General features: G+C 52.2%; 1 protein-coding gene across 3 annotated transcripts in view; it reads right to left on the bottom strand.

Moving 5' to 3' along the window:
* The window catches only part of LOC135055087 (L-threonine ammonia-lyase-like), a 139,845-nt gene that overhangs the window by 96,415 nt on the left and 15,900 nt on the right, over nucleotides 1-27,530 (bottom strand). For 2 of the 3 annotated variants that reach the window (XM_063958731.1, XM_063958730.1), the window contains exon 2: nucleotides 8,112-8,138. The exons of the other annotated variant lie outside the window; for it this stretch is intronic. In XM_063958731.1, coding sequence (XP_063814801.1) covers nucleotides 8,112-8,138 — 27 coding nt within the window. The remainder of the gene's footprint in view (nucleotides 1-8,111; nucleotides 8,139-27,530) is intronic. 3 annotated transcript variants of the gene reach the window in all.

Here is a 27,530-nt window from a genome sequence, read left to right as displayed (position 1 = left end):
TCCCAAACGGGCGGGAGAGCGCGGATGACTCTGCAGCACCGAATGGGCAAACTCTAGGTCCTCCTCAGCCAGGGTGTCAAACTTGTAGAATTTAGCAAATGTGTTTGACCCCGACCAAGTAGCTGCTCGGCAAAGTTGTAGAGCCGAGACCCCTCGGGCAGCCGCCCAAGAAGAGCCCACCTTCATCGTGGAATGGGCTTTTACTGATTTAGGATGCGGCAGTCCAGCCGCAGAATGTGCAAGCTGAATCGTACTACAGATCCAGCGAGCAATAGTCTGCTTTGAAGCAGGTGCACCCAACTTGTTGGGCGCATACAGGATAAATAGCGAGTCAGTCTTTCTGACTCCAGCTGTCCTGGAAACATACATTTTCAGGGCCCTGACTACATGCAACAACTTGGAAGCCTCCAAGTCTTTAGTAGCCGCAGGCACCACGATAGGTTGGTTCAGATGAAAGGCTGACACCACCTTAGGGAGAAATTGGGGACGAGTCCTCAATTCTGCCCTATCCATATGGAAAATCAGATAAGGGCTTTTACATGACAAAGCCGAAGCCAAGGCCAACAACATGACCACTTTCCACGTGAGATATTTCAATTCCACGGTCTTAAGTGGCTCAAACCAATGTGACTTTAGGAAATCCAACACCACGTTGAGATCCCAAGGTGCCACTGGAGGCACAAAAGGGGGCTGAATATGCAGCACTCCCTTAACAAAAGTTTGAACTTCAGGTAGTGAAGCCAGTTCTCTCTGGAAGAAAATCGATAGAGCCGAAATCTGGACCTTAATGGAACCCAATTTTAGGCCCATAGTCACCCCTGACTGTAGAAAGTGCAGGAAACGGCCCAGCTGAAATTCTTCCGTTGGGGCCTTCCTGGCCTCACACCACGCAACATATTTACGCCATATGCGATGATAATGGTTTGCCGTTACTTCTTTCCTAGCTTTAATCAGCGTAGGAATGACGTCCTCCGGAATTCCCTTTTCCTTCAGGATCCGGTGTTCAACCGCCATGCCGTCAAATGCAGCCGCGGTAAGTCTTGGAACAGACAGGGCCCCTGCTGCAGCAGGTCCTGTCTGAGCGGCAGAGGCCATGGGTCCTCTGAGATCATTTCTTGAAGTTCCGGGTACCAAGCTCTTCTTGGCCAATCCAGAACAATGAGTATAGTAATTACTCCTCTTCTCCTTATTATCCTCAGTACCTTTGGTATGAGAGGAAGAGGAGGGAACACATAAACCGACCGGTACACCCACGGTGTCATTAGAGCGTCCACAGCTATCGCCTGCGGGTCTCTTGACCTGGCGCAATACTTTTATAGCTTTTTGTTTAGGCGGGACGCCATCATGTCCACCTGTGGCCTTTCCCAACGGTTTACAATCAGTTGGAAGACTTCTGGATGAAGTCCCCACTCTCCCGGGTTGAGGTCGTGCCTGCTGAGGAAGTCTGCTTCCCAGTTGTCCACTCCCGGAATGAACACTGCTGACAGTGCTAACACGTGATTTTCCGCCCATCGGAGAATCCTTGTGGCTTCTGCCATCGCCGTCCTGCTTCTCGTGCCGCCCTGTCGGTTTACATGGGCGACCGCCGTGATGTTGTCTGACTGGATCAGTACCGGCTGGTTTTGAAGCAGGGGTTTTGCCTGACTTAGGGCATTGTAAATGGCCCTCAGTTCCAGAATATTTATGTGCAGGGAAGCCTCCTGACTTGACCATAGTCCTTGGAAGTTTCTTCCCTGTGTGACTGCCCCCCAGCCTCGAAGGCTGGCATCCGTGGTCACCAGGACCCAGTCCTGTATGCCGAATCTGCGGCCCTCTTGAAGATGAGCACTCTGCAGCCACCACAGCAGAGACACCCTTGTCCTTGGAGACAGGGTTATCAGCCGATGCATCTGAAGATGCGATCCGGACCACTTGTCCAACAGGTCCCACTGAAAGGTTCTTGCATGGAACCTGCCGAATGGAATTGCTTCGTAGGAAGCTACCATCTTTCCCAGGATCCGCGTGCAGTGATGCACCGACACCTGTTTTTGGTTTTAGGAGGCCTCTGACTAGAGATGACAGCTCCTTGGCCTTCTCCTCCGGGAGAAACACTTTTTTCTGTTCTGTGTCCAGAACCATCCCCAGGAACAGTAGACGTGTCGTAGAGACCAGCTGTGACTTTGGAATATTTAGAATCCAGCCGTGCTGTTGTAGCACTTCCCGAGATAGTGCTACCCCGACCAACAACTGCTCCCTGGACCTCGCCTTTATCAGGAGATCGTCCAAGTACGGGATAATTAAAACTCCCTTCTTTCGAAGGAGTATCATCATTTCGGCCATTACCTTGGTAAAGACCCTCGGAGCCGTGGATAGACCGAACGGCAACGTCTGGAATTGGTAATGACAATCCTGTACCACAAATCTGAGGTACTCCTGGTGAGGATGGTAAATGGGGACATGCAGGTAAGCATCCTTGATGTCCAGTGATACCATGTAATCCCCCTCGTCCAGGCTTGCAATAACCGCCCTGAGCGATTCCATCTTGAACTTGAATTTTTTTATATATGTGTTCAAGGATTTCAAATTTAAAATGGGTCTCACTGAACCGTCCGGTTTCGGTACCACAAACATTGTGGAATAGTAACCCCGTCCTTGTTGAAGTAGGGGCACCTTTACTATCACCTGTTGTGAATACAGCTTGTGAATTGCCTGTAACACTGCCTCCCTGCCTGAGGGAGTTGTTGGTAAGGCAGATTTGAGGAAACGGCGGGGGGGAGACGTCTCGAATTCCAGCTTGTACCCCTGAGATACTACTTGAAAGATCCAGGGATCCACCCGTGAGCGAGCCCACTGATTGCTGAAATATTTGAGACGGGCCCCCACCGTACCTGGCTCCGCCTGTGGAGCCCCAGCGTCATGCTGTGGACTTAGGAGGAAGCGGGGGAGGACTTTTGCTCCTGGGAACTGGCTGTATGCTGCAGCTTTTTCCCTCTACCTCTGCCTCTGGGCAGAAAGGACGCGCCCTTAACCCGCTTGCCCCTATTGGGCCGAAAGGACTGTACCTGATAATACGGTGCTTTCTTTGGCTGTGAGGGAACATGGGGTAAAAATGTAGACTTCCCAGCTGTTGCTGTGGAAACGAGGTCTGAGAGACCATCCCCGAACAACTCCTCACCCTTATAAGGCAGAACTTCCATGTGCCTTTTTAGAATCTGCATCTCCTGTCCACTGCCGAGTCCATAACCCTCTCCTGGCAGAAATGGACATTGCACTTATTTTAGATGCCAGCCGGCAATTATCCCTCTGTGCATCCCTCATGTATAAAAGTGCGTCTTTAATATGCTCTACGGTTAGCAATATAGTGTCCCTGTCTAGGTTATCAATATTTTCCGACAGGGAATCTGACCACGCAGCTGCAGCACTGCACATCCATGCTGAAGCAATAGCTGGTCTCAGTATAACACCTGTGTCTGTATATATAGACTTCAGGATAGCCTCCTGCTTTCTATCAGCAGATTCCTTCAGGGCGGCCGTATCCGGAGACGGTAGTGCCACCTTCTTTGACAAGCGTGTGAGCGCTTTATCCACCCTAGGGGATGTTTCCCAACGTGACCTATCCTCTGGCGGGAAAGGGTACGCCATTAGTAACCTCTTAGAAATTACCAGTTTCTTATCAGGGGAAGCCCACGCTTCTTCACACACTTCATTTAACTCCTTAGATGGAGGAAAAGCTACTGGTAATTTTTTCTCTCCAAACCTAATACCCTTTTTTGTGGTACCGGGGGTAACATCAGAAATGTGCAACACATTTTTCATTGCCTCAATCATGTAACGTGTGGCCCTACTGGAATTTACATTAGTCTCATTGTCGTCGACACTGGAGTCAGTATCCGTGTCGACATCTGTGTCTGCCATCTGAGGTAGCGGGCGTTTTAGAGCCCCTGATGGCTTTTGAGACGCCTGGGCAGGCACAGGCTGAGAAGCCGGCTGTCCCACATTTGGTATGTCGTCAAACCTTTTATGCAAGCAGTCGACACTGTCGCGTAATTCCTTCCACAGCACCATCCACTCAGGTGTCGACCCCGCAGGGGGTGACATCACATTTATCGGCATCTGCTCCGCCTCCACATAAGCCTCCTCATCAAACATGTCGACACAGTCGTACCGACACACCGCATACACACAGGGAATGCTCTGACAGAGGACAGGACCCCACAAAGCCCTTTGGGGAGACAGAGAGAGAGTATGCCAGCACACACCAGAGCGCTATATAACACAGGGATCCCACTATAAATGAGTGTTTTTCCCTTATAGCTGCTTATATTATATATACTGCGCCTAAATTTAGTGCCCCCCCTCTCTTTTTTACCCTTATGTAGCTTGACACTGCAGGGGAGAGCCAGGGAGCGTCCTTCCAGCGGAGCTGTGAGGGAAAAATGGTGCCAGTGTGCTGAGGGAGATGGCCCCGCCCCTTTTCCGGCGGACTTCTCCCGCTTTTTCTGGAACTCTGGCAGGGGTATTTTTACACCTATATAGCCTTCCTGACTATATATGGTGTAGATTTGCCAGCCAAGGTGTCTTATATTGCCCTCAGGGCGCCCCCCCCCAGCGCCCTGCACCCATCAGTGACCGGAGTGTGAGGTGTGCATGAGGAGCAATGGCGCACAGCTGCAGTGCTGTGCGCTACCTTGTTGAAGACAGAAGTCTTCTGCCGCCGATTTTCAGGAACACTTCTTGCTTCTGGCTGTGTAAGGGGGCCGGCGGCGCGGCTCCGGGACCGAACAGCGAGGTCGGGTCCTGTGGTCGATCCCTCTGGAGCTAATGGTGTCCAGTAGCCTAAGAAGCCCAAGCTACCACCAGTTAGGTAGGTAGGTTCGCTTCTTCTCCCCTTAGTCCCTCGTTGCAGTGAGTCTGTTGCCAGCAGATCTCACTGTAAAATAAAAAACCTAAATATACTTTCTTTCTAGGAGCTCAGGAGAGCCCCTAGTGTGCATCCAGCTCAGCCGGGCACAAGATTCTAACTGAAGTCTGGAGGAGGGTCATAGTGGGAGGAGCCAGTGCACACCAGTAGTCTAAAGCTTTCTTTTAGTTGTGCCCAGTCTCCTGCGGAGCCGCTATTCCCCATGGTCCTTATGGAGTCCCAGCATCCACTTAGGACGTCAGAGAAACAGGAATGATAACCTCAGCTTCATCTTCTGACAAGCACATGTTCCACAGTACAGTACACACATGGTGTTAGAATTGTTTATAGTCTAACTTAAAATAGAAATGATAACCCCAGCTCAGTGTTCTAATAAACACACATGTTGCACAGTCTAATTAGTTTCACATTTCAGCTTTGCGTGCAGCAGTTTTCAGAACAAGGCACAGTAAGGTTAAGTGACAGTGTTAGGAAGCTGCACTCATGAAGGTCTGTCAATGATCGGCAAAACTATAGAGGGATAAATATTGTCTGACTGAGGAGGTTTGTGGTCCCCGCTACATTACTGTGTAGCATATGGCCCAGTATTTCTGGATGATAGTCTGGTAGCACCAAAGGCAAGTAAACCAACCAAACATTTACCACAGTATATTGCCATGGGCTGGGTCACACTCACAATACATATATTATTAATTTGGCTCCTGGTAGAATGTGCATCTTATCTTTTCTGCAACATCATGAGCAGGTTATACTAATGTGATGGGAATGTCACCTTTATGAGCCATCGTATTACAGATGTAGTTCAGTTTTGGACATATTTCTGTAGTCCCCATTATTACATGATCTGAAGGGAAAGCCAGGAGATATGAGGTGTGTGAATGTAGGCATCGACCTATCCCATCAGCTCTGTCTTACTGCTGTGGAATGTGGGTCACGTCTGGCAATGGCGAAGGCCTTGGGGAGCCTAACTAAAGAGCTGAACAAAAGAGAATAAAGAGTGAAGAAGTTGCCTATAGAAATCAATCAGCTTCTAGCTAGATTTTATCATGTACAATCTTTAATATGATGATATAAGCTGATTAGTTGCTATGGGTAGAGACAATGGAGTCGGTCGCCAACGTGCGCCTTTTCTGAAGGGGGCATCCTGACCTTCTCCATTGCCTCTCATGTACATCAGTCTCTGTGCCAGCCACTTACAATATATGAACTGTGCTGCGGCGTCATTCTACAATCTCAGTGGTGGCGGTGGGGGGATGTGTAGATGTGTAGATTACAGACTTGTCACACCCTTCTCAAATCTAAATCTGCACATTTGAAATCTACCCCACATGCAGTGCAGCGTGGTTTTACACAGGTGCACAGTTACTCGCTCTTTATTCCCAAATCAGATGCAGGCCCTTAGCACGTATCCGGCTTTTTAAAAGTATTTAGTATGGTTCTGGCTTTTTTTATATATTTCTTATCAATGTTTGTATATACTTTTTTGGCGGACGCAACTTTTTCAATGTATTTAGTATGAATCCGGTTTGCCCACACCTGCTATATTGTACTGTGTACATGTATAACTACCTCTTTGCCATTTCCACTTGGAAATCTCAAAGGCCAAGGTTACCTTAAACTTATCTAAGTTTGAGCTAATTTTCTTTCCCTCTTCCAATGTCACTATCCCACCCCCTATTGCCTTTGTGGCTGTCATCTCCCCGATTCCTGAACCTACAGACACTCTTCATCCACAGTATCGCTCTGTAAATGATTTTACTGGCTCCCCGTTGTCTTCTGAATTCATTTCCGGCTGCTAACTCTCACCTACAAAGCTCTCCCCAATGCTTCCCCTTCATACATCTCTGACCTCATCTCTAGATACAGCTTGACATCTCTTATTACCACCTCTTACGTCCCACATCCTACATATTTCCCACGCTGCTCCCCACCTATTTAAATTCCTGCCTCAGCCAACCAGGCCAATGTACCATCTTTTCACTCTTGCTTCCTCTATACCCTCCTAGACCACTCCCAGTTACTCCCTCTGCATTGTTCACTTGCTGTGTCCACCTGTGCCCATTACTTCTATTGTCTCCACCTGATTCTTTCATCTACATTGTAAGCCTACGTCTCAGGCGATTGCACTTATAATGATACTAGCACAGGTGCTGGGTTTTTTTTTTTTTTAATTACAGAACCTTGCACTCTGGTCACTGTGTAGTCACACTTTTCAATACATTCCTCCCTCCTCTGGTAGTTTATCTCATGGAATATCTTGATATGGTTCCCTCACATGTTTCTATACATGCCTCCCTCCTCTGGTAGTTTATCTCATGACATATCTTGATATGTCATCCTATGCGGTAGATCACTGCCAGCCATAATGTTTTGCACCAGGTATCTTGCGTATTTTACATTTCTGTAGCCTTCCTTGATTCTGACTGCTTCCTGGACCTCCTGGACTTAACGCTGTCCAGGTATCCCAACTCTGATTATTGCTTACTCCTTAGACTGATGCTACCGTTGCTACCGGTATATGCCAACTCTCCTTATTTGCTGCCTGTGTATTATGTACTCTGCTTATCGCTGCTCCCTGAAACGGTTGCTGCCTACATACTCAGACTCCATGTGTTTAAGGGTATAGCAAGACAGAGCACAAGTAAAATGGTTTACATGTTATTGTTGAAAAGTGGTGACGTCTTAAAGACTGGAGATGACATAGAGCACTTCTACTAATAGTCTCATCTCATTTTACAAACACATAGATGGAGCCACACAGAAAATGAGGTTTTTCTGACAATGTAAGTTATCCCCAGTATGTGTAGGTACCATATGGTTTCTTTGGCTGACAGAACTGTTTTGTGGTCTCATAGTTTCATTAACAATCTAAGCATTTTCTGTTCATTTTTCTTCCCCCACCTCCTTTGCTGTTATAGAACTACAGTGGGGTTACATCGCTAACAAACTATTTCAGGGTTGAGTTACATAAGTTTGTATAATAAATGTAATTTGTATTGCTGAGGTAAAGTACAGTAGGTTTCCGGCTTGTGATCCTTATCTATGAGTTGATGCCGAAAAGTTTCCATCAAGTAAAGAGACACAGAGAACAACAAATGTATGTTTTTTTCTGCAAGAGCTTAACATACAGACCCCCAAGTGAGTGGCTTCGAAAGACAGCAAGCAGACAGGAGTTAAAAACATGCATATAATATATAATGATTGAACCTACTTGTCTAGGAACAAACTCTGGACACAGCTGGAACAGAGCAAAGGGAAGAAATTATGGCAATTGTATTTCAGAGAGACATAACTGATAAAATAGTGATTCAGAGGACAAAAATGCAACTTGGACATGAATGCTGGTCTAATCTCCTCACTGCCAGAGGGAGAAATTGATTCAAGTTCAACTCTTTTTATAACCGGTTGTGTCTACAAAAACCTAATTGTATGGGCTTTATTTGCTCAACAGAAAGGGATTCAGAGACATTAATAACTGCATATATGATGCATGCACTAGGCCTCGTAGAATTTATCAATGTTTGCAATACATTATAAAACAAAATATGATTCATATGGGTGGAATGCAATTCTCTGCAGTAGTGTGTGGTCATTATGTCAGGCCGTACCAATCCATGAGATCTAGAGTACAGCAACATCCCACACTTTACTATGCACCTCTGTGGGATGTGTGGAAAAGTTGGTAATGTGGTGTCCACAAGGTTCTGCTGTCCTGGCAGCATAAAACCTAAAATGTAATCACCCCTGAAGCAGAGCCGGATTAAGGGGGGAGCCCAGGGGACACATTACCCTGGGCCCCCCAAATTTAAGGGCCCCCCATGCCTGCCGTGAAGCACTGGCAGTTTTGCATGTTTTTTTTTTTTTTTCTGAAGTTCAGCAAACTGTTTCAGAGACGGAGAAAGCCTTATCTCCGTCTCTGCACCCGGCGGGACCACCCACAGGCACTTAAGGGGGAGAGGGTGGTCCGCTGCGCCCCTGCTAACCAACCCCCCTGTCGTCCCTACCGAAATAATACTCGGAGACAAGATCTGGGATTGAATCATTGGCCACAGTTCTTTATTAACCATTACCTTATTTAACAACTTACACTTTTTTCCAGGGTAGGGGCAGAGAAACGGTGGGCAAGGCACAAAAAACCCTATCAATGCCGATCATTGATTTACGACGGGGCGTGCCACATACCTACGCCGTAGGCCCTCAGCAACGCCCCCGCTAGTGAGCCAGCCCCCGCAGATTCCTCTGGCCTGGTGAGCAGCCGTCGGCCCGCCGTCGACAGCTGGAGCCTGGCATGCGTCACGTCGCCGTCGGTGAATCTGCAACCTCAGCTGGCTCCCGTCCTCCACCTGCCTTGCGCACCGCTTCCTCCTGCCGTCCTCTTACCAACTGTGACAAAACAACATGCATAACCAAGACTTTGTCGACCACAAATTGCATTCGTAAAAACGTCCCATTTCCTTTCCAAGTTCTTATTTATTTATTTATTTATTTATTTTTTATTTATTTTTTATTTTTTTTTATTTTTTATATATATATAACACGCAAAATGCTGACAGACATAGACACTCCAAATGCTGACAGGCATATACAAAACAATACAGTTCCTAACACAGGGGTTGGGTGGGTGGGATCTCCGTCCGTCTCCCTCTGTAGCAATGCCGCTTCCCCTCCTGCCTCTGCTTTTTAACCCGTTCCTGCCCCCTCTTCCCTCCTGCTGCCCTACTGGCTGCCCTGTCCCCCCAGGTGTGAAAAGGAGGACGGCATACCTGCCCCCGTCCCCCCTTTCCCGCCGTTGGCCCGCGGTCGCGTGTGCCACCCCTCCCCCCTATATCGCCGCAGCGCCATTTTGGCGCCTATGCTCCCTTAAGGGGGAGAGGGTGGTCCGCTGCGCCCCTGCTAACCAACCCCCCTGTCGTCCCTACCGAAATAATACTCGGAGACAAGATCTGGGATTGAATCATTGGCCACAGTTCTTTATTAACCATTACCTTATTTAACAACTTACACTTTTTTCCAGGGTAGGGGCAGAGAAACGGTGGGCAAGGCACAAAAAACCCTATCAATGCCGATCATTGATTTACGACGGGGCGTGCCACATACCTACGCCGTAGGCCCTCAGCAACGCCCCCGCTAGTGAGCCAGCCCCCGCAGATTCCTCTGGCCTGGTGAGCAGCCGTCGGCCCGCCGTCGACAGCTGGAGCCTGGCATGCGTCACGTCGCCGTCGGTGAATCTGCAACCTCAGCTGGCTCCCGTCCTCCACCTGCCTTGCGCACCGCTTCCTCCCGCCACTGAGGTTTCGGGGTCTGCCCGATTACCGAAAACCCCCCCACCCTGCCATTCTCCCTAACCTCGACTTCCAAAGCCTCCTGCAAAGCGTTGTTGAACAAGTCAATGCCGACGTCCGACAAATGCACCCCGTCTGCCCTGTACAAGCCCTTTACCTTCTGACTGATGTCCGGGTGACGGATGACCTTTCCACCCATCGCCCTCACGCACTTACTCACTGCTACATTCACCTTTTTCCTGGTCCTTTCTATGGCAGCCCCTTTTCGCGCCCCACGCCATGTGAGCCTAGGTATGATGCTGGACCACACGATGTTCGCTGCCTGCCAACGTGCTTTGGCCCATGCCAGGTCAGTGCCCATGCTTCTTACCATGTCAAGGGACTTCGTGTTCCCCAAATCGTTACCCCCTAAATGAATGACTATTGTGTCTGGGCTGCCCGCCGTTTTTTCACCTCCCAGCAACGCCTCCCTGAGGCTGTGCCACCTCATCCCCCTCCGCCCGAACCAAAACACGCGTCCCGCGCTCCTTGCCAGCCCCAGCTGCCTGCCGTAGGGCCTGCCGGCGGCCCTCTTTTCCGCCCAGTGAATGTAGGAATGGCCGACGATCCAAATGCGCTTCGCCTCTTTGCTCCCTGCGGAGGGGGGGGGGGGGGGGAGATTTAATTAGATGTTAGATTGCTGGTAACCGGCCTGACGTAAACTTTATAGCGATCTGATTTCCACCGGCCCAGCGCTCTGATCTCCTCGCCAGCGCAGCCCTCGCTAGCTGCCGACGTGGCGGCACCGATTCTGAATGAATGAGTGCTAAACCTATCGGCCTGCCATCCGCTGGCCGTTACGCCTTTTTTCAGGACCGCCGTAAACTGATATTTAGTTAGTGGTGACCCGTCCGTGTGTATGAGAAAATTATCCCCACCTCGTGGCCTGTGGTCTAGGAAGGCCTTGACCGCCGCCACCGGACATGCCGCAATATCCGTGTGCTTGCGCAACTGAACCCATTTTCCCTTACCCTCCTGATCAGTCTTCGACTTCTGTATTTTGCATAACACAGCTTGCTCGGTTATGACGACGTTCTTGTACTGCAGCCCGTCGCCGTTTGTGAGCTTAGATCTCGCTACAAGCTCGCTAATCCTGAATGCTCCGCTAAAAGCCATCGCGAATGCGGCCCCAAACAGCGCCGCTTCGCCCTGATCCCTGCACACTGATGGGATGCATGCCAGCAGCGTCTTCAATCTCTCCATTGTAATGGGTTCCCTTGCGTCTGGCCTCCTAACCTCTGCCCTGGCCCAGCCCCTCATGATTGTACGTACCGTAAACGACTTTGTTTCGTCATTTTTCCCTGCTAACTTATCGAAAAACGCGATACCTGCTAACATGGCGCTCGTCCTGGCCTTGGATGCCTGTTCGCGCCTGAGCTTAGCTATGAAAGCCAGCAGCTGCTGCTGCGCATTTTTTCCCCCGGTGCCTTCCGCCGCCTGAAACTCTTGCCACGATCTCCAGGCAGCCTTGTATGCCTTCCACGTCTTTGGCGCCAGCGACCGCTCCACCAGCCTGCCTAATTCGGCTTGACTATCTGCCAGAGACATGAGGGGCATGTTAGGCCAGTCGCGTTTGCCATTGGCGCAGCTGCCCTAAAAGCTTCCCAGTTCTGCCGAGACAGCGCATCTGCTATCACATTCTTCTCCCCCGGCACGTGTTTCGCCCTGAATGTAATATTATGATGCAAGCATGCTAGCACCAATTTTCTGATCAACCTGACGACTGGTGGCGATGAGGCCCTCTGGTTGTTCACCGCCTGAACCACCCCCATATTATCGCACCAGAATTGAATCTGCCTGTTGGCGAGTCTCTCCCCCCATATTGTCACTGCTACGACTATTGGGAACAACTCCAAGGCCGCCAAGTTCTTGGTGAGCCCCGCCTCCTCCCACGATGTGGGCCAAACCTGCGCGCACCATTCTCCCTGCCAGTATGCCCCGAAGCCTGTCCCCCCTGCGGCATCCGTAAATAGATGCATTGCGTGATTGGACCGTACTACTTTGGGCCACATACGCACTCCATTGAAATGTAGGAGGAATTCCTCCCATACTCGCAGGTCCTCCCTCAAATCCCTGTTGATCCGCACAAAGTGATGTCTCTTTGCAACGCCAGCGGTGGCTTGCTCGAGCCGCCGTTTAAAAATCCTACCTATTGGGATCACCCTGCATGCAAAATTGAGGCTTCCCAATAATGATTGCAGCTGGCCCAACGTAACCTTTTTTGCCTTTACGCACAGCCCGATTTCCCTTTCCAGCCTCCGTATTTTTTCCTCGGGGAGCCTGCACTCCTGTCTATCTGTGTCAATCTCTATCCCCAGGTAGGATAGGACCGTTTTGGGCCCCTCCGTCTTCTCTGTTGCGATAGGCACGCCGAACTCCTCCAGCATGGCCTGCAGCTCGCTCAGAAGGTGGGCGCACCGTGTCGAATCTGGAGGCCCTGCCACCAGGAAATCGTCCAGGTAGTGTGCTATAGCTCTTGACCCCGTGCGCTCCTCCCAGCACCACTGCAGGAAAGAGCTAAAAGCCTCGAAATATGCGCACGAAATAGCGCAACCCATTGGCAAACATTTGTCAATGAAGAAAAACCCGTCAAAGCTTATCCCCATGAGCCTGAAACTCTCAGGATGTAGGGGGAGCAGTCTGAAGGCAGACTCGATGTCTAATTTTGCTATCAGGGCCCCCTTCCCCTGTGTCCGGATCGACCTGACAGCCGAGTCGAAGGACTGGTACTGCACTGAGCATTCGTCCCTGTCCAAAGCGTCGTTTACCGACGCCCCTTCTGGATAGGACAAATGCTGAATGAGCCTGAATTTCCCCGGTGCTTTCTTGGGGACCAGCCCCAACGGTGATATAACTAGCCCCGCCACTGGCGGGGCTACGAAAGGCCCTGCCATTCTCCCTAAAGCTAGCTCCTTGATAATTTTTTCCCGCACCGCTCGTGGCTGCTCCCTGCTAGACTTTAAATTTCTGGAGCTGCCGGAGGGCGCGACTTCCTTAGTTATGGGTATCCTAAACCCGTCCCCGAACCCCGCCCGCAGCAAATTGGCTTCCTGGCTCTTGGGATACCTGGCCAGCCATGCCAGGATCCTGTTCGAGTTTACTGGACTAATTGCTTTTGTTAGGCCCTGCCGCTGCGGGTACCTTTTTCTGGTTATTTCCCCTCTGTCTGCTGCACTCTTTGGCTGCGTGATTCGCGCCGCAGATTGAACATGCGTGCTTAAATTTGCACTGCGCGCGAGTGCACCGCATCTCGTTAAATGCCCAGCATTTATGATCTGGTTTCTGCGCGCTAGGCCTCCCTGCAAACGGCCTATGTGTAGTTAAGACCTTTTCTGGGGCCCCTGCCGACTGGGCTTTCAACCATTCGTCAACGTCCCTGACGCCGAAATCAATGGGCTTCCCGCCCACCGCCCTTTCCCTAAAACGCTCGTCATATTTTCTCCATACCGTCCCCCCGTGTTCCTTATACACCGAGTAAATGAAGTTTGTGTACCTCAGCATGCCCGCGGCTGCTTCAGGGTACGCCTCCGTATAACAAGCTGTATAGGCAAACATACCACTCAGCCAATGCTCAATTGTCTTATAGCTTTCTGACTGCCTTTCTCCCTTTGGCTTCGCTGCCTCCTTGGCCTTCAGCCCTGCCTCCGTCAGTGAACATATATCTATAAAAGCCCCTTTTTCGATTTCCTTCCTAGTCAGCGCCGGCAAGTGGGCCGCTACTGAACCGAAGGCGCATACTAGGCCTGCGGTTCCCTGCACAAAAGCTGTTGCCTTATCATGTTCTACCACACCCATTTTTTCCCTGGTTGCGTCAGCCCCGGGAATGCTGCCCTTCTTACTCTTCCACTTCGCAACTGCTGCCAGCCATTGCTCCCTCAACACTCTGCATGCGTCGTCCTCGTCCGACTCCGCCGGGGTTAGCCCCAAATCTGCGTCTGACTGCGCCTCTACCCCGCCCCTCTGCGCTCCTGTCATTTTATCGACATCAATACTGCTACGCTGTACCCCTTGCGCGCTTCCTGGCATAACACACATTCTATGGAAACTGCTATGACTCGACCCCCCTGCTGCGTTGCATAAATCGCTGCATATACTCTGCGCATTCTGACAAGTATTTTGGGTCATACAAACATTATGCAAGTCATTATTGTCGACATTGTTCTTACCGATCCCGAGCGCCGCGTCCTCGATCGCTGTCTCTACGGGTGCTGCGTGTCCTGCGCCGACCCTGGCGCAAGGAGATGACCCCGTCGCTGTCCCTCTGGGTGCTGCATGTCCTGTGCCGATCCTGGCGCAAGGAGATGACCCCGTCGCTGTCCATCTGGGTGCTGCGTATCCTGCGCCGACCTTGGCGCAAGGAGATGACCCTGTCACCTGGGCATGTTCTGCGTGAACCGCTGGAAATGATGGCGCCACGCCGAACGAAGCGTAGGCCGTGCTCTCGCCTCCTTGCCTCTGCTCCCGGCTGCTCGCGCGCCTCTCGCGATGCTCTCTCCGCGGCGTGCCAAACTGCTGCCCGCGATTAGGGTAGCTCCTTTGCAGTGTTGAGTCTGTGCTAATGAAAACCCTTGCTTCCTGGTCCCACTGCCTCGTGCTCCCCAAACAAGATCGCTGTGGGCTGCGATGACGCCTGCTTGAGCCGCTGTATTCCTCCTGAAGAAATTGCTCCCTGCCGCGGTAAGGCTGCTCCCTCCGCTCTGATCGCCGTGCGCAGCTGCAGCCCCGGCAATCCCGGTGCTGCGTGCGGTAGCTCCTTGCTGGCGACCCTTGGCCGCCGCTGACCGTCGCCGGCGATGCCCTTCCAATCGACCTTGAGTAGTGGCGGATGCTTCTCGCGGGTGAAAGGTAACGGTTTGGGTGATGACGGTGACCGTGATCCCTCGCCGCGCGTCGTCTGCGTTGACTCTCACCCTTGCCGTGATGTGCTGACTCCCGCTCCCTTGATCTCCTTGGTGCGGCCGCTGGGAATTGCGCCAGCTCCTTAAATAGCTGCGTAGATGCCTGCTGTACCCATTCTGCTGGTGTGCCCGCGGATGAGCCCAGCGCTGCTGCCGCAATGCCGCTGTCCCTCTGTTGAGTTGACATCCGTGGCGCGCCAGTTTGACTTGCGTGGGCCGTGACGCTCTGCGCCTCTGCGCCTGACTCCGCCCCATCTGATTCTGCCGCTGCTGGAATGCTGTCGTACGCTGCCGGTGCTTGGATCTCCTCCCCATGCTGCTCTCCCTTCTGTCTGTATGATGCCTCTTTTTTTCTTCTGCTTTGGGCTGCCAGGGACCGCTCTTTCGCCCTCCGACCACTAGGGGGTGCGCCCTCTGCCTGTGCTCCTCCACGCTGCAAGTGCTGCTGCTTCCTCACTCTTCTGTTCCCCTTCTTCCGGATGCTCTCCTCTCCCTCTTCTCTGAAGCGACTGGGGGCTTTTTTGATTCTGCTTGACCTTGCTGCCAGTGGCTCCATAATACCCTGCTGGCGCTACCCTGGGGCTTGCGGTACCTCGTCTGGCTGGATGTGTCCCGCTCCTGGGCGCTTTGCTGTTGCTCTTTCCCCGCTGTCTTTACCTCTTGGAGCTGATGGACGGCTGCTGTTGCTCTGAGCTGGAGGTGCTGCGACCCAGACCCGCTGGTTTACAAGAGGTGACGTGTTCTTTAATGCTGCTCCCGCTGCTGCTCTCCCGTCTGCATCGATCTCTGTCCGGCAACGAGGTAAGGCCTCTGTTAATACTGCTCCCGCTGCTGCTCTCCCGGCCGCGTCTATCTCCGTCCGTCTCCCTCTGTAGCAATGCCGCTTCCCCTCCTGCCTCTGCTTTTTAACCCGTTCCTGCCCCCTCTTCCCTCCTGCTGCCCTACTGGCTGCCCTGTCCCCCCAGGTGTGAAAAGGAGGACGGCATACCTGCCCCCGTCCCCCCTTTCCCGCCGTTGGCCCGCGGTCGCGTGTGCCACCCCTCCCCCCTATATCGCCGCAGCGCCATTTTGGCGCCTATGCTCCCTAACGAGCTGCCGAGAACTCTCCTCACAGAGAGCTCTGATCAGCAGAGCTCTCTGTACTGGACACATGAGTCACAGTGGAAGGAGCTGCTGAGCATGTGCAGCAGCAGCAGCTCCTGTGCTTAACTAACTCCGTCACAATCTCCTTCTCTTCTCTTACATTGGTTAGTGCTGTGTGTGTGTGTTTCTGTGGATATGCTGTTTATTTGTAGGTATGTAGTGTGTGTGTGTGTGTGTACTGTATGTATGCTATGTGTGTTTATGTAGGTATGGTGTGTGTGTGTGTGTGTGTGTGTGTGTGTGTGTGTGTGTGTGTTTGTAGGTGTGTAGTGTGTGTGTGTTTGTAGGTGTGTAGTGTGTGTGTGTGTGTGTTTGTAGGTGTGTAGTGTGTATGCATTCTGATTGTGTGTAGGTGTGTAGTGTGTGTGTGTATGCTGATTGTGTGTGTGTATGTACTGTATGCATTGTGTGTGTGTGTGTGTGTGTGTGTGTGTGTGTGTGTATGTACTGTATGTGTGTGGATGTTTTGTGTGGATGTATGCTGTGTGGATGTAGGTATACTGTGTGTGTATGTTAACAGGTTTCTTGTTGTAGTACTATAGGGTTTAGGATTAGTTGATATACTTCATTTTGTGACAGGCAGATTATACAATCCTGCACTGCTGTAACCATCAGCTTGCCTATCCCTAGACGCAAGCAGATCATGCCTCCACATAATACTATCACCACCTACTGTGTGACAGGTTTGCGGTGACCCTGTGCCTCGCAGACTAGCCACAACGTCCAATCCTCTGAGTCTAGCTGAGCACTACAGTGTGATATCATATTGTTTTTACAGTGTATACATACGCTAATTTTCTGTTGAATAATATGTGCTGTATGTTGTTACTGCCTCTAACAGCTGTCTTCTTATACTTTTATCTATCCTATATATATATATATATATATATATATATATATATATAGTTATACGCGCACACACATGTAAGGTACATCCCCTTCCTATATACACTATATTTAGTCCTCTGGGGCCCCCCTTGTCTAAAGTACCCCGGGCCCCCTGAAGCCTTAATCCGGCCCTGCCCTGAAGTTTATAGCTGGATGGTGTAGAAGGCCTGTAGAAGGATTTTTAAAAGGTCTGTTAAAACCTAATGACAGAGAAAACTGTCCAGATTAAAATGTTTAAAGATACAAGTTTTATTTAAAAGGACAATGAAGCAACCACACGTAGGTCTGCCAATACTATCACTAGATCGAAATAAACCATTAGAAAAAAAACAGCAAAATTTGAAGTCTTACATGAAACTGTAGGAAAAAGTATAATAAATTGTAGTACTTCTGACAAGAAAATACATTTGAGGTGAGGAGTGGCGCAGAGAGAAGGGTGGACCAGGTACTAATTACCCGGGCCCAGGCTGCCAAAGTCTTTGGGAAGATGGCTCCGCCACTGGCCAAGGAGGAGGGACTCATTTACGAGCAAGCAAGCTAAAAAGCAGGTGCCTTCCCCTGCATCATACCTACCCTCCCTTGAATAAATGGTGCCCCCTGTGCAGCAATGAATCATTTATTAAATTGTTTTTTTTTTGGGTGGGCATTGACATGCCCCCTATTTAGGCCATGCCCCTGTTACATTACCGGGGCCCTGCGTGGCTCTCTACGCCCCGTTAGGTGAGTTGTGTCCAAAAAAATAAGCAGTGTATAGTGACCACACCACTCCAGGGAGTATCTGTTATAATGGCAATGAAAGGAAAGCAAAAAAAACAATTAAAACTGGTAACGATAGGAGTGGAAAATATCATTGGATTGGAAATTTTGTATATGACAACACGAAACAGCTAAAATTATATTTTCACTGTATGCTGACCACAGATTGTTACTCATCTAGGAGAAAAATATAATTCAAGAAGAATCTTTTGAATGAAAATGGACAATGTAGATTATTCTAAAAAATAGTGTTCACTCTGACAAGGTTAGAATTTTTTTTAACAAAGTTAACTTTGGGGGTAATTCAAACCTGACGGTAGCAGCAAATTTGTTAGCAGTTGGGCAAAACCATGGCCCTCATTCCGAGTTGTTCGCTCGCAAGCTGCTGTTAGCAGCTTTGCACACGCTAAGCCGCCGCCGACTGGGAGTGAATCTTAGCTTATCAAAATTGCAACGAAAGATTCGCAATATTGCGAGAAGACTTCTCTGTGCAGTTTCTGAGTAGCTCGAGACTTACTCTTCCAGTGCGATCAGTTCAGTGCTTGTCGTTCCTGGTTTGACGTCACAAACACACCCAGCGTTCGCTCAGACACTCCTCCGTTTCTCCAGCCATTCCCGCGTTTTTCCCAGAAACTGTAGCGTTTTTTCACACACTCCCATAAAACGGCCAGTTTCCGCCCAGAAACACCCACTTCCTGTCAATCACATTACGATCACCAGAACGAAGAAAAAACCTCGTAATGCCGTGAGTAAAATACCTAACTGCATAGCAAATTTACTTGGCGCAGTCGCACTGCGGACATTGCGCATGCGCATTAGCGACTAATCGCTCCCTTGCGAGAAAAAAATAACTCGGAATGACCCCCTATGTGTACTGCAGGGGAGGCAGATATAACATTTGCAGAGAGAGTTACATATGGGTGGGTTATATTGTTTCTGCGAAGGGTAAATACTGGCTGCTTTATTTCTACACTGCAATTTAGATTTCAGTTTTAACAACACACCCACCCAAATCTAACTCTCTCTGCACATGTTATATCTGCCCCCCCCCCCCCCCCTCCTTCCCTGCAGTGCACATTGTTTTGCCCAACTGCTAACAAATTTGCTGCTGCGATCAGGTCTGAATTACCACCTTTGTCCTTTAGGTAGATCTCACCATTGTGTAATCTTGCATTATGTAACAATTTGCAATCTTCATCAAACAATAGGCGGGATGTAATAGTGTCTGAGTTTGCTGGAGGTGCAGGATGCCGACTGAACTCTGACCTTTACCATAATAGCTAAGGAAACAAATAACGCCATGAAAATAAAAATGAACACTGGCCAAGTGTAACGTCATGTCACATGAGCTTCTCCTGCGCACAAATCCCAAAACACTTGACTGCTTAAACATTATGGGGGGTAGGTTTCTGGCCTGAATTTCAATTTTTCAGCACAGGAAAAATAGGATTTTAATTACCAACTGGTAAATCCTTTTCTCGTAGTCCGTAGAGGATGCTGGGGTCCATTTAGTACCATGGGTTATAGACTGGTCCCTTGGGAGCCATGGGCACTTTAAGAGTTTAATAGTGTGGGCTGGCTCCTCCCTCTATGCCCCTCCTACCAGACTAAGTCTAGAAACTGTGCTCGAGGAGACGGACATACTTTGAGAGAAGGAAATACACAGATAGTGGTGAGATTCACACCAGCTCACACATAACAAAAGTAAAGCCAAGCTAACAAACATGAAACAATTCAGCAACGGCTGAACAACAGTACTTAACGGACCAATGCAGTACTTAACAAGTAACAATGCAGTACTTAACCAAGTAACAATGCAGGAAAACGAAGCGATGGGCGGGCACCCAGCATCCTCTACGGACTACGAGAAAAGGATTTACCGGTAGGTAATTAAAATCCTATTTTCTCTTACGTCCTAGAGGATGCTGGAGTCCATTTAGTACCAAGGGGATGTACCAAAGCTCCCAGCATAGGAGGGAGAGCGCGGAGGCTCCCAAAGAACAGATTGACCAAACTGAAGGTCCTCAGAGGCCAAGGTATCGAACTTGTAGAACTTAGCAAATGTGTTAGACGCTGACCAAGTAGCTGCCCGGCAAAGCTGCAAAGCCGAGAAACCCCAGGCAGCCACCCAGGAAGAACCCACTTTACGGGTAGAGTGGGCCTTAACATAATTTGGACACGGCAAGCCTGCCGCAGAATAAGCATGCTGGATAGTGAACCTGATCCAGTGAGAACTCGTCTGCTTAGAAGCAGGACACCCAAACTTGTTGGGAGCATAAAGGACAAACACAGTGTTCGACTACCTGTGACGAGTAGTCCTGTTCACATAAATCTTCATCGTCCTCACCACATCCAAGGACTTTGATGTAATTGAGGAGTCAGTAGCCACTGGCACCACAATAGGTTGGTTGATATGAAAAACCGACACAACCTTTGGAACAAATTTCTGACGCGTTCTGAGCTCAGCCCTATCTTTATGGAAAATCAAGTAGGGGCTCTTGTAGGACAATGCCCCCAATTCTGACACACGCCTAGCAGATATGTGAAGGGGGTTGCCCCCTTCCCCCGTGCATCGCGGCGGGCGGCGGGACGACGGGCTTCGGCGCGGCGGGCAGGCCCTAGCCTGGATGGGCTTGCATCCGGCAGGATTCAAGCCCCTCCAATCGCGATGTCACATTTTGAACAGCGCGCCAAGCGCGAGCCAATCAGGGCTCGCGCCTTGGCCGCCAATCCGAGCTCGCCGCGTCATGGCTCCGCCCACTCCCAGCGTCATATAAGAGACGCTGCGGAGCGGGAACAGTCAGTCGGGCGCCGGAAGAAGACAGAAGAGGATCTCCCAAAGAAGAAAGAAGACCCTTCGCGGAAGACGGAAGATCGGGCGGCAGCGGGAGCGGAAGCGGAGTCCACGGAGCCGGCGGCAAGGAGGAAGACGTCGGCGGAGGAAGGCGGCCACCACCCTAAGTCCGGCGGAGAGTGCTGCAGCACGTGGAGAGCAAAAGAGCTAACGAAGCTCCCCACTGCAGCCTCTCCCACCGAGACAGGTAGGCGGCCTTGGGCCACCTCCACATACATATAGTCCACCCTAGAGAGCACCAGGGACAGGCACTAGGCCTGCGGGAATAACCAGGCCCTGTCGGCCTGTGCGCACGGTAGGCAGGCCTCCGGCCTGTGCCCACTCCAGGCCCCTCGGCCTGTGCCCACTCCAGGCCCCTCGGCCTGTGCCCACTCCAGGCCCCTCGGCCTGTGCCCATTCCAGGCCTCTCGGCCTGTACCCAGTCGGGCTTCTCAGGCCTGCGCTCTCTCCCAGGCGTCCAGGGCCATTGCATCATACGGGACCTGGGGCGACTTTGTGCGGACCGATCCGGATCGGCTGGAGGTGGGCTGTGCGGCAGCTTCCAAGGGATCTGTGGCCGGCGCTAGGAGCCGACCGGCCCCACGCGGTGTAGACTCCAGGGGATTTGGTAGATTGGAGTAACGTTGCCGTCCCACACGTCGCGAGTTCCCGATCGTCTGGAGTGGTAGCCGTCCGCTCTGGACCCCCGTTCTCGTCCCCGGTTAAGAACGGAAGGCAGTGGCCAGTGACCAGCATCTGGAAGGTAGGACTGGTTATTCAGGGTTAACCTGTTGGGACGGGGAATTGCTCCACTGACTTGTCGGGTAGTGAATGTGGTTAATTAGTCTGGTCTCTGCTTGTTTGGAATAGAACCAGTAGCCTCTGTTGTTTAAAGCAGTTTGTTTAGGCAGGCGTAGTTGGCTGTAATTGTTGTTAGCCGTAGTGTAGCCTGGAGGTAGGGAGGCTGCTCTTCTTGCCCCAACAGGAGTGGAGAGGTGCGACAATCAAGGTGACCAGCAAGTTGGAAGTGAGTATTATCCTGTGTCTGTCTGTCATCGCCCCTGTATAGCGGTCGGGGGTTTGCTCACGGACGTGAGGACCCCCCTCACCACACAACGTGCGAAAGTGCAAGTGTGTGAGAACTGGGTAGCTGAGGCCTGTTGGCCAGTAATGACCTTCCGCCCAGCCGGTGAAGGTCGCGGTTACCCCTGACGTGCCCCGTACTCCGGACGGAGGTCGAGGCGTACGTCTCAACCGGTATATTCCTTCCTTCCAGGTTCCTCTTCGGCCGCTGCGAGGTGGTGTTCACGCTGGTGATTGGTCCGGAGAGCGGAGCCCCTGACGCTTCTGGGTATCGTCTGTGACGGGAGTTGCACAGGTGGGTGGAGTGACGACACCTGCACGGCAGCAGGCATTACATCATTGTCTAGGCCTGCTACACTTGGCGTAGTCGGCAGGATGGACGAAGATCAGTCACAACCCGCAGCCGAGAAGACGTGGGGGGATGAGCCAAAACGATCCGCTCGGAGAGACTCAGACACCAGTTCCACTCAGGTGGCCCGGAGGGGATCGGACGACGAGCGACGAAGGTCATCACGTCGGCTCAACATCGGACCAGCCCTCGCCCACCTACCCCGGTACGACGGGCGTAATATGACCTTGGAGGACTGGAAGGCCCGACTAGAGGCGACTTTCCTCATCTACCGGGTGCCCGACGACCTGCAAGTGCCCCTTGCCCTGAATTCCCTGGAAGGCGAGGCTCGTCGGACGATCCTTTTACGACCCGAAGATGAACGCGAGGAACTGGAGGAGATCTACACTATCTTAGGAGATATCTACGGGGACACCTCCTCGGCGGGGACCCTCCGGCAGCGTCTGTTTGGCCGGTTACAGAGGGAGGACGAGTCCATACCCCAGTAGGCCAACGCACTCCAGGAGATGATGGGAGAAGTGCGTCGAAAGGATCCCGATGGGTTTGGGGCACTCACCAACACTAGTCAGATATTACGGGATCAGTTCGCCATGGGACTCAGGAATGTGCCCCTGAGGCAGGTCATGCTGGATAAGATATCCCAGGATGACACCCTGACCTTCCATCAGGTAGAGATTGACGCCGTAGCCAGGGACCGCAATGCCAATTACGGACCCCACGCTGTGTTTCCCCAATGGGTGCAACCGGTCTCCGCGCCAGTGGCTAGCAAGGAGACCAACCCATTAGAAACCTGTGTGCAAGATCTAAAAGAAATCTTCCTCCGGGTGACCAAAGAGATGAGGGAAGAGGTCGCCCAACTGCGGGATGAGGTGTACCGGCGGGACCACCAGGGTACGGAGTCCCGGTCCCGAGAGAGGGACACCAGACGGCCCCGTGGACGAAGCACGGGACCCGATAGCCGTCCTGGAGAGGGCCGGGGCCCTCGTTGTTACTGCTGCCATCGGTACGGGCATATTGCCCGAACCTGTACCGAAGCGATCCCGGAGGCACAGTTAAACTGACCTCCCTCGCGGTAACGGGACCACCCGTGGGGGAGAGCGATGAGGGGAAGTCAGCCATTAACGAACAGGCTGAATTGGTAGGAGAGTGTCCCATAGTAGTTAGCCGCCTTGGTGGGAAAGATCAGTCCTGCCTGTTGGATACCGGCTCTCAGGTATCCACCATTTCTGAGGCCTGTTTTCTTGAGCATTATGCTCATCTCAAGAGTGAGGTGTCCAAGAGCTTCATTACCCTCACGGCGGCTAATAACTTGCCCATCCCCGTGGTGGGGTGGTATGGATGGAAGTGGAAGTTTGTGGCCAAGACCTGGGTAGGAAGGGGCTCCTGGTAGTTAGTAGCCCGGGGCTGAGCCATGGCCCGGTGATCCTCGGGATGAACGTACTCCGACATCTCGATCAGCTCTTGTTCCAGGAGAATGGACTACGATATTGGAAGAGTCTGGGAGTTCGGCGTCCTGTCCAGCAGGCTCTCCAACAGGTGGGACGACGAGGGGCCAGGGGCCTAGGGGCTATCGATGAGCACCTGGGTCTTTTGAAGATTGGTCACCACCAGCGCCTGGAGTTGCCCCCTCGCCAAGAGACCCTTATCCCTCTAGAGGTACGGACTCATCAGAGCCTGAATGGCATGGAGGTAATGGTAGAGCCAACTGATGTGCTGGGGGTAGGGTCTGGAGTGATGGTGGCGCGCACCGTGTCGGTGGTGACCGGGGGGAAGGTCTCCGTCCGTCTTTGTAACCTCACCGACCAGCTTTGTCGAGTCCCGGCAGGGACAGTCATCGCTCAGGTGGTGGCGATTCACGAAGGTAGCATTCAGGGGATGCGAAAACTCTCCCTGCAGCCGGAGGCTTCCGAAGCATGGGCGTTGTCTGTTCGAGTGGAAGAGCAGGAGGGGGCCAGCCCCGAGTGGAACGGTACGGTTATCCGAACGCAGATGGACGTGTCGCTGGAAGAGTGCGCGGCCGGGGACGTAGCCAAGCTGGACCAGATGCTCTGGAATCGGCAGAAAGTGTTCTCACGGCATGAGGAGGATTTCGGATACACGGAGGACCTGCAGCATGAGATCCGCACCGGAGACCCCCCCCCTGTTCGAGAGCGGTATCGGCCGATACCACCCCGGTTGTATCAAGAAGTAAAAAACATGCTGCATCAGATGCTGGACAATCACGTGATCCAGGAGAGTAAGAGTCCATGGGCTACACCCACAGACCTAGTCCGGAAGAAGGATGGGACCATCCGTTTCTGTGTGGACTATCGGAAGTTGAATAGTTGCACCGTCCGGGACGCTTACCCTCTCCCTAGGATTGAGGAGTCACTAGCCGCATTGGGCAATGCAAAATTCTTTTCAACCTTAGACCTGGCCAGTGGATACTGGCAAGTACCGGTGGCCCCACAGGATAGGGAGAAGACCGCGTTTGTTACTCCCATGGGATTGTTCGAATTTTGTCGCATGCCATTTGGGTTGAACAATGCGCCCGCCACGTTCCAGCGGATGATGGAAAGGTGTTTGGGAGACTTGAATTTTGAGGCCTTGCTGATTTACCTGGACGACATCATCGTGTTCGCCGCGACCTTGGAGGAGCACTTTGCTCGACTCGACATGGTTCTCCAGCGGTTGGAAGAATATGGTCTGAAGCTCAAGCCCCGGAAGTGCCATCTGTTGAAATCCAGTTTGGAGTACCTCGGACATGTGGTGTCCCGCGATGGGGTGTACCCAACCCCCAGCAAGGTGGCGGCAGTTCAGGAGTGGAAGGTGCCCACCACTGTCACGGAGCTGCGGGCGTTCCTGGGTTTGGTGGGGTATTACCGACGCTTCATCAAAGATTTTGCCCGGATCGCGGAACCCCTACATGCCTTGCTTCGAGGGATTGCGACCACGAAGAAAGCTACCCTGGAGACATTGGGAGAAGTGCAGAACCTGGCCTTTAACCGACTGAAGGAAAGTCTCACGGAAGCTCCGGTGTTGGGGTACGCAGATTTTGAGAAGCCCTTCATTTTATACACGGATGGGAGTCTGCAGGGGTTGGGCGCGGTCTTGGCTCAGGTTCAGGACGGACAGGAGCGGGTGATTGCTTACGGCAGTCGTAGCCTGCGAGAGACCGAGAGGAACCCAGACAACTACAGTTCCTTCAAGCTGGAATTGCTAGCAGTGGTGTGGGCCGTAACTGAGAAATTTGCGGAATACTTGACCGCCGCCCACGTGGACATTTTTACGGACAACAACCCCTTGGCGTACTTGGAGACTGCCAAGTTGGGTGCCCTAGAGCAACGGTGGGTGGCCAGGTTGGCCAAGTTCTCCTACAAGATTCGTTATCGTTCAGGGAAGAGTAATACCAACGCGGATGCCCTGTCTCGCTTCCCAGTGGAAACCCCAGAGCCTGGTGAGGAAGAAGACGACTGTGGGGAGGAAATGCCGGATCTAACTCGTGTGCGGCGGCCCGTTGGCAGAGAGTTGTGTCATCAGAACGCCCAGGCTGCCTTACTCAGGTACACGGAAATGGACTGGGCACAGGAGCAAGAGGCTGACGAGGGTTTGGACCTCATTCGACAGTGGATACAGAGGGGTCACCTGCCATCTCGATGGGAGCAGGATGGGCTGACCGGGTTCTGTAGGAAGGTGGTGCGTCGTTGGGACCAATTGCGGGTCTGTGCTGGTACCCTGCGGAGACAATGCTATTTGGAGCAGGAAATGCGTACTGTTGAGCAGGTGGTGGTGCTGGAAGTCCGGGTGCGGTCATTGGTGGAAGAGGCGCACGAGCAGGGGGCCCATTTGGGGCCCCTTAAGACATACCATTGGTTGAGACGCCAATATTTCGCCCCCCGGCTGCAAGCGGTCGTGGACCAGGTGTGTCGCGAGTGCAGGAGGTGTGCGGTAGTGAAACCACAGGAACAGCATGTGCCCATCCAGACGATCCGGACCAGTCGGCCGTTGGAGATGCTGATGATTGACTACGTGTTGATCGGGGAGTCAGTCAGTGGACACCAGTATGCCCTGGTGATGACTGACCATTTCACTAAGTTCACGGTAGTGGTCCCGACCCGAAACCAAACTGCGGAGTCAGCAATGCGAGCGATCATTGAGCATTTCATTCGGCAGTACTGTTGCCCCGAGCGGATCCACTCAGACCAAGGGGCTTGCTTCCAGGGGCAGCTGATGGAACGCCTCTGCCAGCTGTATGGCGTTCAAAAGTCCCGTACGACGCCTTACCACCCGCAGGGAAATGGAGCCTGCGAGAGGTTTAACCGGACTTTGCTGCAGATGCTCCGCGTGTTGGAACAAGCTGAGAAGCAGAGATGGCCCGAACATGTACAGGAACTGGTCTGGACTTATAACAACAGAGTTCATCACACCACTGGATTTTCCCCTTTTTTTTTGTTGTTCGGTCGACCAGGGCGGGAGGCACATGACTTACAACTGTCCGGGACCGAAGAGGAAACGCCCCTAGCCCCTGCTGAATGGGTCGAGGAACACCGACTACGGCTGAAGACGGCCCACGAGTTGGCTAGAAGGCTTATCGCAGATCACCAACATCCACCTGCGAGGTCCCACGAACCTGGGCCGTTGGCCGTGGGCCAGCGGGTGTTGGTGTGAGAGGTCCGCCCGGGGGGGAAACTGTCGGAACGGTGGGAGGTTACCCCATACCTTGTTCGCCGTCGCTTGTCCCCGGGTGGTCCAGTATATCAAGTGGAGTCTACTGACGGAACGGGGCGTCTACGCACGTTACATCGGAGTAAACTGCGACCTTGTCCTTTCCTGGATCCGGTTGTTGAGGCTGAGTCCCCTGAAGAGGAGGACGGAGTTGGGGCCCCTGCCTGGGAAGCTCCTGCCCCCCTGCCAGACGAAGAATGGTGGTTGCCGGTCGAGGAGAATCAGCCGGAGGAGTCATCGGGGACTCAACCCCCAGCCGACGTAGTCACTTTCCCCTTACCAAGACGTTCTCAGCGTTCAAATAGGGGCGTCCCGGGCCCTCGCTACGCGGATCCAAACTTTGTGTGGTTGGATTCTTGCTTTGTGGGGACCACAAAAGACAAAGGGGGGGGAAATGTGAAGGGGGTTGCCAACTTCCCCCGTGCATCACGGCGGGCGGCGGGACGACGGGCTTCGGCACGGCGGGCAGGCCCTTGCCTGGAGGGGCTTGCATCCGGCAGGATTCAAGCCCCTCCAATCGCGACGTCACATTTTGAACAGCGCGCCAAGCTCCCCGCTGCAGCCTCTCCCACCGAGACAGGTAGGTGGCCTTGGGCCACCTCCACATACATATAGTCCACCCTAGAGCACCAGGGACAGGCACTAGGCCTGCGGG

This window comes from Pseudophryne corroboree, chromosome 3 (assembly GCF_028390025.1).
Source record: "Pseudophryne corroboree isolate aPseCor3 chromosome 3, aPseCor3.hap2, whole genome shotgun sequence".
Taxonomy (NCBI): domain Eukaryota; kingdom Metazoa; phylum Chordata; class Amphibia; order Anura; family Myobatrachidae; genus Pseudophryne; species Pseudophryne corroboree.
Note: the sequence above shows the minus strand (reverse complement) of the source record. Positions and strands in the feature narration are given on the sequence as shown.